At 45.1% G+C, this 12,500-nt stretch overlaps 1 protein-coding gene across 1 annotated transcript in view; it reads right to left on the reverse strand.

Annotated features, from left to right (window-relative positions):
* Positions 1-12,500, reverse strand: part of LOC113821731 (serine/arginine repetitive matrix protein 2) — a gene marked incomplete at its 5' end in the record, with an annotated part of 28,274 nt that overhangs the window by 274 nt on the left and 15,500 nt on the right. The window contains 9 exon segments of the mRNA XM_070133320.1: positions 1-760; positions 1,279-1,426; positions 1,771-3,295; positions 3,655-4,100; positions 4,202-5,519; positions 6,422-6,532; positions 7,235-7,354; positions 8,322-8,432; positions 11,523-11,757. The exon segment at positions 1-760 is cut by the window's left edge and continues 274 nt beyond it. Coding sequence (XP_069989421.1) covers positions 752-760; positions 1,279-1,426; positions 1,771-3,295; positions 3,655-4,100; positions 4,202-5,519; positions 6,422-6,532; positions 7,235-7,354; positions 8,322-8,432; positions 11,523-11,757 — 4,023 coding nt within the window.

Genomic DNA, 12,500 nt, shown 5'->3' on the forward strand with positions numbered 1-12,500 from the left:
AGATTATTCTCACTCATCAAAAGCTTCACTACATGTATTGTCATTGGCGAAACATTAAAAAACAGGCATTAAACGCAACGGACGACTTTAGTATGAAATGGTACTCGTTAAACTTGGACAAACGACTACTAACAGTACCTAAGTACTAACAGTCGCTAGCTTAGATACTTGACTTCCGAGCCAGCTATCATTTTTTTTTTATGTACAATGCACACCTATCACAATTATTCATACATGCATGCGTAATCCTATAGAACACATACTATGCAAATGTACTTTAAATCTATGATAAATTACCTACTCAGGAATCACCAGAAGACCTTTTTTTTAAAAGACAAATTTCTCGTGTATTTCATTTACTGAAATTCAAAGAACTTGTCCAAATCCCTTTTCTCTTCTTTCTTTCTTTATCCATATATTCATATCTTTCTTTCTTTCTCTTTTCTATTCATTCATTTGTAAAGCGTTTTCTTCTTTTCTCTCTTGACGAACCCACTGCAATATTGTAAGAAGATCAGTGATAGGAACTTATTAACAGAATCAAGAGGGACAACCAAAGGGATGGGAAATATAAAGCAGAAATCACTGGCAGAAAAAGAACGAAAGCCTTTAAGGGAAAGGAGAAGATTAAAAACACGAAGAAACAGAAGAGAATAAAGAAGATGACGACGAAGCGAGGGAAACAGGAATAACCATCACACTGTCTTCCGTCGTATCCTGCACTCGAACGAAATGGGATCGTCTTCTTCCTCTAGCCTCTCTGGAATATAAAAAGGAAACGAACGTAAATTGGAAAAGGAGGAATTAATATGCATTTATTCACTACATTTTGAGTAAAAAAAGAATCTAGACCAAGATGCCTTTTGATGTTTTATGGTAATCGCGTTCTGACTAAACCCTTTTAGTGTCGGTTAGTCGAAAAATATATTTCATAATTATTCGTAAAGGCAGAATACCCTCCCTTCCTATTTTAGAGTAAGGCAACTACACAAGGACGCCAAAACAACTTGTGTCTGAATATCATTACACTATCAATATAATATTTACGATCTGTTTCCCTACTGTTGCAGGGCTAGTGTCTGGTTCTCCCCTTCTCCCAATCACTCGATCTCGTCTCCGAACTTCAAGGCCAGAATACAATCATTACCACTACGACCTTATTCTATCTAACACTGTTTTCTAAACTCACCTAAGGTCTCCTTCTCATCTCTCTCTCCCCGTCTTCCCAACAAACAGGCCACAAAATCACCACAAAACGGAAATAACTTTCATCTTTACCTCGTAACTCGGTGGTTGTATCGACGGTCTGGCGATGAAGTCACTCCCTAACTTCTCCTTCCTTCGGATGTCCTCGTAGATGTGGCCTCGTCGGTAAAACGTCTTCTGGAACCTCCAACCCGGACGGGATCTCCGCGAGCTTCTGTGTCTGGGAGGGAAGGGGGTTTCATGAGAATGTTTTTCTTCTTTTTTTTACGGGTTCTTGTTATTTCGTGTGAATGTTGGCGCTTGGTGAAGATTGATGGTGGTGGTGATATTAATTATTGTCATTACATTGATAATACTTGATACACAGGCTACTTAGGTCTTGTGTTCCTTTGACAATGTGACGAAACTTTCTAATATGATCGTATGTCGTAAACATTTACCTCTTCATCTGGCACCCTTGCAAAATTTCTTGATTATCATCTTATTCTCGTTCTGTAATACCTTGTGTTTAAGAGTAATTTTGTTAAAAAATCTCCATAGATAACAAAACTAAAGGATACTAACGGGGGTCTAAGCGGTCCAATGCCCCATTCTGCGTATTTTTCTGGTGACCTTCTTGGCGCCCTTTCTTGAGCAGTATCTTCTTCGTCTTTGCTTATCTCTGCGTCTGTTTTATGTTCGTCTTCATTCGCTTCCTCCGTGTCTGCGTCTTCGCTCGTCCCTGCGTCCACTTTTGCTTCTTTGCCTTCGTCTTCACTACTTTCTGCGACACCTTCCTCATTTGCTGCTTCGCCTTCATCTTCTTCCTTCTTGAAAATTTCGCCTGTGTTTTTCCTCTCTCCTCTTCCTACGTTATCTATGTTGGTTCTATCCTCACTTCTATCTCCATGGTCTTTCTCCACCTCTGTCTGAGTCGGGAACTCCTCCAGATTTAGAGAAGAGACGGTGCTTGTGGCATCCAGCTGCATCTCCTGCTTCCTTCCCCCGTCTTTGTCAACATCGAACGGAAGAATTGCATTGCTTTCGGGCTCCTCTTCGCGTCGACCTCCCCTCTGATGGGACTTTCTCTCTGGCAAGTGGTGATGGTGACCCGCTTTTACGGTTGACAAAACGTGGTTCTCGGTGATGTCGTTACTTCCAGAGGCCTTGCTCTGCTCGTGCAGGCCGGGGGAGCCCGTGACAATGGCCGAGGGACGAGCGGTGGCGATGGTGGCGTTCTTCTTGTGGAAACCGGGGGGCTTTTTGTTCCGGCGGGATTTGCCATATCTGGGATTCCCGGTTTTCCCTGTGCGCTTGAGGAAGTGCTTACCTTTGCGACGAAGAGTGGTTTTAGACGTATCGTTTAGCTTTAAGGTGTTTGGTTTATTTCGACGAGGTCCGTGTCTACCCTTGGCGTGCTTCTTGGCGTTAGAGTGAAGTCTGCTTCTACTTCCATCCACTTCCGAAGGCCGGTCATCTTCTTCGGGTTCTGAATGATCCTGTCCTTCAGTTAGGGTTTCGTCTTCCTTCTCCTTTCTGGAACTTTCCTTGTTCTTGCTGTGGGGGCTGTCTTGCTCATCTGAATCTTCTGCGTCGTCAAAATCTAAGCCATCTTGGTCAAGAGACTCTTCACCATCCTGCTTGCCATAATGCGCGACGCGCAGCCTTCCCTCACCTGGCCGAGCTACAGAATCATCATTTCCATGGCGTTTGCCTGTTCTGTATTTATGTTTATTCTTGCCCACTTTTCTCATTCCACCTCTGTGCCTTTGCTGTCCGGAGTGCGTAGCGTTGCGGTCCAGTTTACCAAACCTGTGCCCAGAACCTTTCTTCTTGTCGCCGTGTTGCGTTCCGTCCTTGCCAATCTTGCGTCGACGCCCTCGCTTTCCGTGGTGGTTGTGTCTGTGGGGATGCTCTTCCTGTGGAGCCAGGGCCGTTCCTTCTCCAGCGACGTTGCTGTTGTTGGGCGGAGGAACAGTTGCGTTTTGGGCGAAAGGTCTCGCAGTGGTGGATGGCTGCTGGCGGTTGGGAACTTGGTGAGAACTGCGCCGTTGACCCTTTTTCCGGGAATGCTTACTCTTCCGACGTGTGGGCGCCGTCCTGTTGTTGCCTGGAGGGCGTCAAGTAAATAGCAAGATTAGAAAAAAAAACAGCAGCTAATTCTCACCTTTGGTGCGTAACCATATTTAAATGAAAACCTAATTGATTAATGCATTATACAATTTGTTTTCATTTATTATATCTCATTGAAGGCAATCCTCAGAAATATATCGATCGGTGTTTAAACCAAAATAGAAAACTTGGTATCGCTCGCTTCCTCTTCCTCTCTAAATAATTTCATATAAAGTATTTTATACCTATTTAAAGATATAGTTCCGGTCTGTCTAATTATAAGCAAGTAAAGAAGAACGTAAACGATACCGAGATAACAGACTCTAAACATTTCAAACAACAATAACACTCATTTACGTGGAGTAGTTGTGATCAGCCTGGGTTTCGCTGTCGAATTGGTGGTCACGTGAGGTCTGGGCGAGACAGAATCCGGGGCATCTGGTACGGTCGTCTGAGATACAGAGGACTCTACGATGGGTAAGTCAGTGGAGAGTAAGTCTGTTGTAGGGGTATCAATGGTTAGTGAGTCAATTTTGGGTATGGTAGGTCCCGTAGGTGTTGGGACTGGTGGGACTTGGGTAGATTTAGAAGTAGGTGGGATCTGAGATGTAGTAGGGGCAAGGGTAGTTGTGATTGTTGTTTCTGTGGTAGTGACTGAAAGGTTTGTTTGTTTGCGAGGTTTTGAGGGAGTTGGGGTTGCGATCGGTACGTGGGTTCTGTTTGACTGTGTAGTGTTGTTGGTTCTGTTCTGCCCAGGACGTCTTCCTTTGTGCTTCTTTGGGTGGACTCGTCCAGCCTGTCTCCTGTTGGATAGGAAAACATTAATGACCTTGAAGAGAAAAGCAAAATTTGCGGCAGATATTTCACAAGAATTTTGACTGTATGAATGACTTGCGCACTTTACCCCTTGTTCCTGTTCCAGCGGCGGTGTCCTCGCACCGCCTCTCGCTCCATGTCCTCTTCCTGCTGGGCTTCTCTTCCTTGAGAGGGCTCTTGGTTGCCTCGCTGGCCCCCCTGGCCGCCCTTGCTCGGGTGGCGCGACCGGTGCCTCCAGTCGCGCCCTCTCCACTTCCCTTTCTTAAACTTCTTCTTCTGCTTGTGTGTCGACGGGAAGCCTCTGCCCGTGACGTTCCTTCCAGCTTTGTTGTCTCTGTTGTGTAATCTTCCGCGATTCTTCTGCCTCCTGTGCTTCTTCATGTTGACGCGACCGCCGTGGAGTTTTGTCCCGTTGGCATTCTTTCTGCTGGCTGTGTTGTTTTTCCTTCTGAAAACGGCGTTGTTTGGATTTCTCTTCATGTAGGGGTTCGTCCTTCCTCCTTTGCTACTGGAAGGGCTGATGCTTCCACATATGTATCCTCCTGGCCGGTCTCTGCAGGCGTGTGGGTGCACGGCTGCCTCGTTGCGGGTGGCGTCCTTCGTTCCAGCGAGCCCTTGCGACTTAAAGTCCCCTCCGTGCGCCAGCGTTTCGTTTCCTGCATCTGCCTTTTCGCTGGACTCGCTGACTGGATCTGATCTGAGGGCCGAGTGACGAGGCGCGTGCGGCGGGGTCGTGGTTGGCCTGGGATGAGGAAGCGCCTTTCTCGGCTTGGACTGCCAGGGCGAGTGGCGAGGCCTTTCGCCACGAACGGTGGCAGGTCCTTGGTCCAGACCGCTCTCAGCCTTGAGGTTCGGTCTCGCCTGCTCCGGCTTCTTTTTCGGTCTAGGGGAGCCTCCCTGTCTGTTGTGCTGAGACGACAGCGTCTGGTTGCCCTTCAGAAGCTTCCTGTTCACCGGCAGTCTGCCTCCCTCGGGGCCCTGGTCCACAACCGAATTGTTCATCCTGAACAGCTTTGGACTCCGAGGCTTGTTGAAGGGCTTCTTGACTCTGGGTTTCCCGTGCGGCTTCGCGGGCTGATTCTGGTCGTACACCTTGGGCTTCCGTGCGCCCTCCGCGATCCCGTTCACGTCGTTCTTCTCGTACTGCTCCAGGTCGGGCTTCCTCTCGGGCTTCGCGACCTTGGTCTTGGTGGGCTTCGAGGTCTCGTTCTCCTTGTCGTCCTTCTTGCGGCTCGACGGGAGGACGACCTTCTTGCCCGGCCTGCGCTTGGGCGTGAGCGTCGGGGGCGTCGCCGTGGTGGTCGTCGGGGCGGTGGTCGTAGAGCGAGGCCCGGCGACGGTCGGGAGGAACGACGGCGCCGAAGTGAGGCCAGCTGGGGGCTCCGGCGTCGTCGCGATGAGGTTGACTGTCGGATGGAAAGAGAGGGATAGAAATGGGGAGAGAGACGTATAGGGGAGAGAGAGAGAGAGAGAGACGGATAGAAGGAAAGAGAACAATGGTGGGTAGGACGGATAGGAGAGAGAGAAAAATGCTAAGAGGGAACGATAGAAGGAGAGAGAGAGAGAGAGAAAGAAAAATGGTGGGTGTGACGGATAGGAGAGAGAGAGAGAAAGAGAAATGGAAAGAGGGACGAACAGAAGGAGAGAAAGAGAGAACTGGTTGGTGGGACGGGTAGGAGAGACTGGAGCAGAAGGAACGGATGAAAGAGATAGGATAAAAAAGACGTGGAAATAGTGGGTGGGAAGGACAGAGAGAAAGAGTGAAAGACAGATAGATAGACAATCAACAAGATAGAGATATGCTTCATCAGAGAGAGAAAGAGTAAGAGCGGGAATGAGAAATGTACAAATCCAAGCAGAAGGACATTTAAGATGACCATCCATAAAGCAAAAATAATTTCAGCACATGTAAAAAAATAGAAAAAAAGAATAAATATATAAATGAATACAAATATAAGTATACAAACAAATTCGTAAATCTTCCAAAGAGAAAGGAAAAGGCAAAAGAAAAAGAAGCAAAAAACAAAATTGATGTACAAAATACTTAAATATCGGTAGCTACACTATAATACTATTATACTTATGATTTGGCGAATGCGAAATAAGAGAAAGAGAATGAAAAAATAAAGAAATAGAGGAAGTAAAAGAAAAATAATAAAAGGGAATAAAAAACGAATTAAAAAGAAAAACACTGATAATACTAACGAAACTTGAGAAATGAAAAAAAAAAAAAAAATTAAAAGAACACAAGCAACAAAAGAAGCGAAAGACAACAAAAGGAAGCTTCACACGAAAGCCGACGACTCACGACAGAGGCCACAGGACTTTCTGCAGAAGCGGTTCATGTAAGACGGGTTTCCTTCGCACTCGCCGAGGTTCGCCCACTCGGGACACAGGATGTTGGCGTCCCAGCACTCGTCTGCGGGAGGAGGAGGGCGCCGTCGTCAGCTTCGGTTCGGCTGTTGGTCGGTTTGTCTGTCTGTCTGTCTGTTTGGGTGTGTCTGTCTGTCTATCTCTCTCTTTCTGTGTGTGTGTGTGTGTGTCCCTGTCTATTTGGGCGTGTCTGTCTATCTGTGTGTGTGTGTGTGTGTGTGTGTGTGTGTGTGTGTGTGTGTGTGTGTGTGTGTGTGTGTGTGTGTGTGTGTGTGTGTGTGTGTGTGTGTGTGTGTGTGTGTGTGAGAGTGAAAGAGAGAGAGAGTTTCCTTCTCTCCATTCATGTTTACTTCGGTCTCTGTCTTTCTGTCAGTCGGTCTGTTCCTCTATCTATCTCTCCGTCAGACTCTTTCTATCTTTCGGTTTACTTCTCTATTTCTCTCCGACTATCTCTGTTTCTCCCTTTTCCCGTCTCTCTGTCTGCTTCTCTCCATCTATATCTCCTTCAGTCATTGTCTGTCTGTCTCTCTCAATCAGTCAGTCAGTCTTTTTGTTTGTCTGTCTGTTTCCATCCTTACAGTCTTTCTATCTATCATAATCTCATCATAAAAAAAATCTACATACATAAAAAAATATCCACATAATATTAAAAAAATAACAAAACGACTTAAGTACACATTATCAGTTATAACGAGAAATCAACCTTCCTCTATCCACACAGACAGGGGATATCCACACAGCAGCTTACCGCATCGGCCACAGGAGCGCTTGCAGTGAACTTGCATCCACAGGTAGTTCTCCTCACACTGGTCGTGGCTCGCCCAGAACTCGCAGTCGTTGTGGTTGTCGTCGCAGAGGGTCGTGAACTCTGCGAAGTGAGCGCCTCGCGTTAAGAACTTGGTGGAGGTAGAGTTGATACAGACAGACAGACATACACATATATATGCATTCACACACACACACACGCACACACACACACAAACAGACACACACACACACACACACACAAACAGACACACACACACAACAGACACACACACACACACACACAAACAGACACACACATACTTATATATTTTTTTCCCCTCTTTTGGAAGAAACAGCTAAGTCCCCCCTTTCACTCGACACAGAAAACTTCGCCGACGTCCAAAGAAAACGAGGCACAAAAGACGGAGAAGGAGAATGCGGACGAAAAGAGAGAAGAAGGAGACGAGGAAAGGGTGAGCAAAAGAGAGCATATAAAGAATGGAAAGAAGGTGTTATTGTTACACAGAATGGCTCCTTGAAATGCTCTTTACACGGAGAGACGTAAGAAAAATGTAAAGAGTGCTAGTAGCATTTATTAACGGCAAGAATATCTGTTGTTTAACTTGAAAGATAATGAGAATGATAACAAATACTGATGATTAAATTTATCATGATTCCAGTTATACTATTAATGGCAAGTCTATTAAAATGGAATAATGGCAGTAAAAAAAACAGAACACAGTATTAGTTAGTGAAATAGCAACACGAAGCATGGTAAAACTGCGATTAAAATATCTAATTGCAATGATATCAGCATAGTATCTGATTTACGATAATTCGTTTTTACTCATAATGTAAAAAAAGAACAAAGTAAAAAAAAGAAGAATGTGAGGTTATCCCTCCTCCCCCCTCAAAAAAAAAACTTAACTCCCTCTACCATCTAATAACTCAATGAACAAACAATTATCCAACACCCAACAAGATTATCCAATTATCCAACAAGAAATTTCAGCAACGATAACACCCCCCCTCCTCCCCCCCCTGTAGACAGAGAGACCAAAACCTCCCCCCCCCCCCACCCCACTTACCGCACTGAAGGCAGGACTTCTTGCAGAAAACCTTCATCCACAACGGGTTCTTCTCGCACTCTCCGTTCACCGCCCAGTACTCGCACTCTTCGTCCTTGTCTGTGCACTCGTCTGTGGGAGAGAGAGAGAGGAAGTGGGGGTTATAAGAGGGAGAGCTTATGTAAGATTATTATTATTTTTTAAATAAAAAAGGGGTGTGTGGGTTGTATGAGGGAGAGTTAGTGTAAGATTTTTTTGGGGGGAGAAAGAGAGAATGAGGGTTATAACAGGGAGAGGTTGTGTAATATATATATACATATTTTTTTTTTGGGGGGGAGAGTACGTGGGTTGTTTAAGGGAGGGTTAGTGTAAGATGTTTTTTTTTTTGGGGGGGGGGGAGAAAGAGAGAGTGAGGGTTAAAAGAGAGAGAGCTTGTATAAGATTTTTTTTTTTGGGGGGGGGGGGGGAGTACGTGGGAGGCTTAGTGCAAGATACTTTTTTTCTTGTGGGGGGAGGGGGATTAAAAGAGGGAGAGCTTGTGTAATATTTTTTATAGGGGGGAAAGAGAGAGTGGAGTTAAGGAAGAGGAAGGGTTGTAAAAATATTTTTTGGGGAAAGATAGAGAATGTGGGTTGTATGAGGGAGAGTTTGTGTAAGAATATTTAGGATAGATTAAGAATAAGAGGGAGGATTGTTATAAGAATATCTAAGAGAAAGTGTAAAAAGTGGGGAAGGGGTTATATAAGGGAAGGTTGGTGTAAGAATATTTTGGGGAGAAAGAGAGGCTTTTAAGAAAAGAGGTAATTAAAAGGGAGAATTGGTGTAAAGATATTTATAGAAAAAGAAAGAGTGGGAGGCTATAAGAAGGAGAGTTGTTATAAAAAAAAAATTCTTTGAGAAAGGGAGGCCAAGGGGTGGGTACAGTTACGAGGGAGAGTTGTTATAAAGATATATTGGCAGAGTGTGTGTGTGTGGGGGGGGGGGCGGGGTGAATGACAGGGAGGGTTGGTGTAAAAATATTTGGGAGACGGGGGGGGGGGGGGGAGTGAATGAAATTGAGTATCGTTATAAGAATACTTAAGAAAATAAAGGAATAAGGAGGACGGTTGCAAGGCTACGAAGGAAGAATTAAGAATGTTATTCAAGTTATTTCACTTGAGCTTTCTTACGTTCGAATATGGATTTCATTTTTTTTTTTTTAATAATTTAAAGATTTCTAATGCTCTAGCGATAGTAATGGGGTTTAAATATTTGTTTAATAACCGTATAAACGATGTCAGCTGACATACAGTAGCGATATATACATATAACTGATTATAACACTTAATACAACACTAAATACAGTAATAACAACAATGATAATCACACACATTGATGAGTGATATAGTACAGGGTTCGGGTGCATTCTTAAAAAGTCTTAAAATCTCTTAAATATTTCTTGGAAAATAAAAGCAGTAAAAAGTCTTAAAAGTGCAGCCTTTTCTGACGCAGGTCATAAAACGTCTTAAATTTGCCAAAGGCCTTTCTCGATCGGAAATCATCTGACAGCATTAGATCTTGACCTTTGTTGATGCAAGCGACATTTGGGTCGTGTGCAATCTATTTAAGGGTCGTGTGCAATCTATTTAAGGGTCGTGTGCAATCTACTGATGGGCCGCGTGCAATCTACTTAATGGCCGTGTGCAATCTACCTATGGGCCGTGTGTAATTTACCTATGGGCCGTGTGCATTCCACTTATGGGCCGTGTGCAATCTACTGATGGGCCGTGTGCAATCTACTGATGGGCCGTGTGCAATCTACCTATGGGCCGTGTGCAATCTACCTATGGGCCGTGTGTAATTTACTTATGGGCCGTGTGCAATCTACTTATGGGCCATGTGTAATTTACTTATGGGCCGTGTGCAATCTACTTATGGGCCATGTGTAATTTACTTATGGGCCGTGTGCAATCTACTTATGGGCCATGTGTAATTTACTTATGGGCCGTGTGCAATCTGCTTAAGGCCGTGTGCAATCTACCTAAGGGCCGTGTGCAATCTACTTAAGGGCCGTGTGCAATCTACCTATGGGCCGTGTGCAATCTACTTATGGGCCGTGTGCAATCTACTTATGGGCCGTGTGCAATCTACTGATGGGCCGTGTGCAATCTACTGATGGGCCGTGTGCAATCTACTTAAGGGCCGTGTGCAATCTACTTAAGGGCCGTGTGCAATCTACTGATGAGCTGTGTGCAGTCTATGGGTCGTGTGTAATTTACTTGTGGGCCGTGTGCAATCTACTCATGGGCCGTGTGTAATCTACCTATGGGCCGTGTGCAATTTACTTATGGGCCGTGTGCAATTTAACTTATGGTCCGTATACAATTTACTTATGGGCCGTGTGCAATCTACCTATGGGCCGTGTGCAATCTACCCATGGGCCGTGTGCAATCTACCTATGGGCCGTGTGCAATCTACTTATGGGCCGTGTGCAATTTACAAATGCGTGTGTAGACAGACCGTATACACGTAATACATCATGTGTCGTCTGCACTGCACTGAGCGGCACCCGAAATATAAAGACCACGCGTATATTACATTGAAATACTTACAGATAACATAATTAATGTATTAATGTAAGGGAGTATATATAAATCTATATTTATGCAGGTGTCGCATAAATATAGATTGCTGTAGGCCTATAACAAGGTAAAACAAATGTGACGCAAGAAATTATATACCGATTTATTCCTGTACAGTTATGCAATAACATCATATCCCTAATAAAATTATTCTAATCTATCTAATCACCAACACTATGAGAAACATAATTATAATTATCCATAAAAGCTAAATTACACGCAAATCTGGTAAATTGTTCTGTTTGTGTATAATCAGTAATTACGAAATGATTGGAACTTATAGATCAGGTTAACTCTGCTCTTCTAAAAAGCCATGATGGTCCTCTGCTTACCGATACAGTTTATAATCATCCGCCCTTGCAACTAATATAGTTATTACTAATATAGTTATTTGATAATGTTATCTGTAAGAATTACAATGTAATATCCTGCAATAAACGGTGTAAGCGCGTGGTCTCTATATTTAGGGTGCCACTCAGAGCAGTGCAGACGACACCTGATGTCTTATGGCGCATGCGCAGATAAGTGTATACGGTCTGTCTACACTCGCATGCGCACCTAACAACAACAAAAGCAAGACGACCACACGCACTCCACTTACAGAGTTCGTACTTCATGGTGACCTCCGTAATAAAGTCCCCCTGCAGAACGACCGACAGCTTGTGCTCTAAGGACACGAAGGACTTGGGCACGTTCCCCCCGTCGCCTGGGTACACCCGGGTCGTGGCGGGGGGGTAGGAGGGCTCCCCTGCCTCGTTGACGACCAGGTAGGAGTCCTCGTGGACGGGGAGCTGGAGGTCGACGATGCTCAGCTTGACGTGGCTTCCGCGCGCGGCCTGGGGAGGGGGGGGTAGGGGGTAGGGTAGGGGGAGGAGGGTGAAGGGGGTAGGGGAGGGGAGGGGTAGGAGGGGGAAGAGGAGGAGGAGGAGGAGGAGGGGGAAGGGGAAAGGGAAAGGGAAAGGGGAAGGGGAAGGGGGAGGGGTAGGAGGAGAGAGGAGGAGGAGGAAAAAGAAGAAAAAGATGGTAGATTTGGGGGGGAGGAAGAGGAGGGAAGAATGGGGGAGGTTGAGGGAGGTGGGGAAGGTTGGGGTAGGTTGTGGGAGGAAGAGGAGGAGGGGAGAATGGGATGCGTTGGGGGTAGGAGGAGGAAGAAGAAAATGTAGGTTGGGGAAGAGGAGAAGGTAGGTTGGGTGAGGAAGGGAGAGTGGGGTAGGTTGGGGATTTGGGATTAACGCTAATAGTTTTTATGTTTTACGAATTTTGACATTATTATATTCTAAACATTACATATTGGTAAGAAAATATTATCAAACAAAACAAACGAATCAGAGGTAGTAATCAACAAAGAACTTTGACAATAAACCACTTAATAATACAACCACAGAATCAATCTACAACACAGACACAGACGTACACAACACACAAAGACTATCACACATGCCAGCAGTCACATCATGTGCGCAAAAGACCATGCACAGAGAGGCAAGCAATAAAATAACACACAGATATCCAAGCAGAGAGATTATCGCACACGCACACGCACACGCACACGCACACGCACACGCACACGCACACACGC

Source organism: Penaeus vannamei, chromosome 18, assembly GCF_042767895.1.
Source record: "Penaeus vannamei isolate JL-2024 chromosome 18, ASM4276789v1, whole genome shotgun sequence".
In the NCBI taxonomy this organism is placed as follows: domain Eukaryota; kingdom Metazoa; phylum Arthropoda; class Malacostraca; order Decapoda; family Penaeidae; genus Penaeus; species Penaeus vannamei.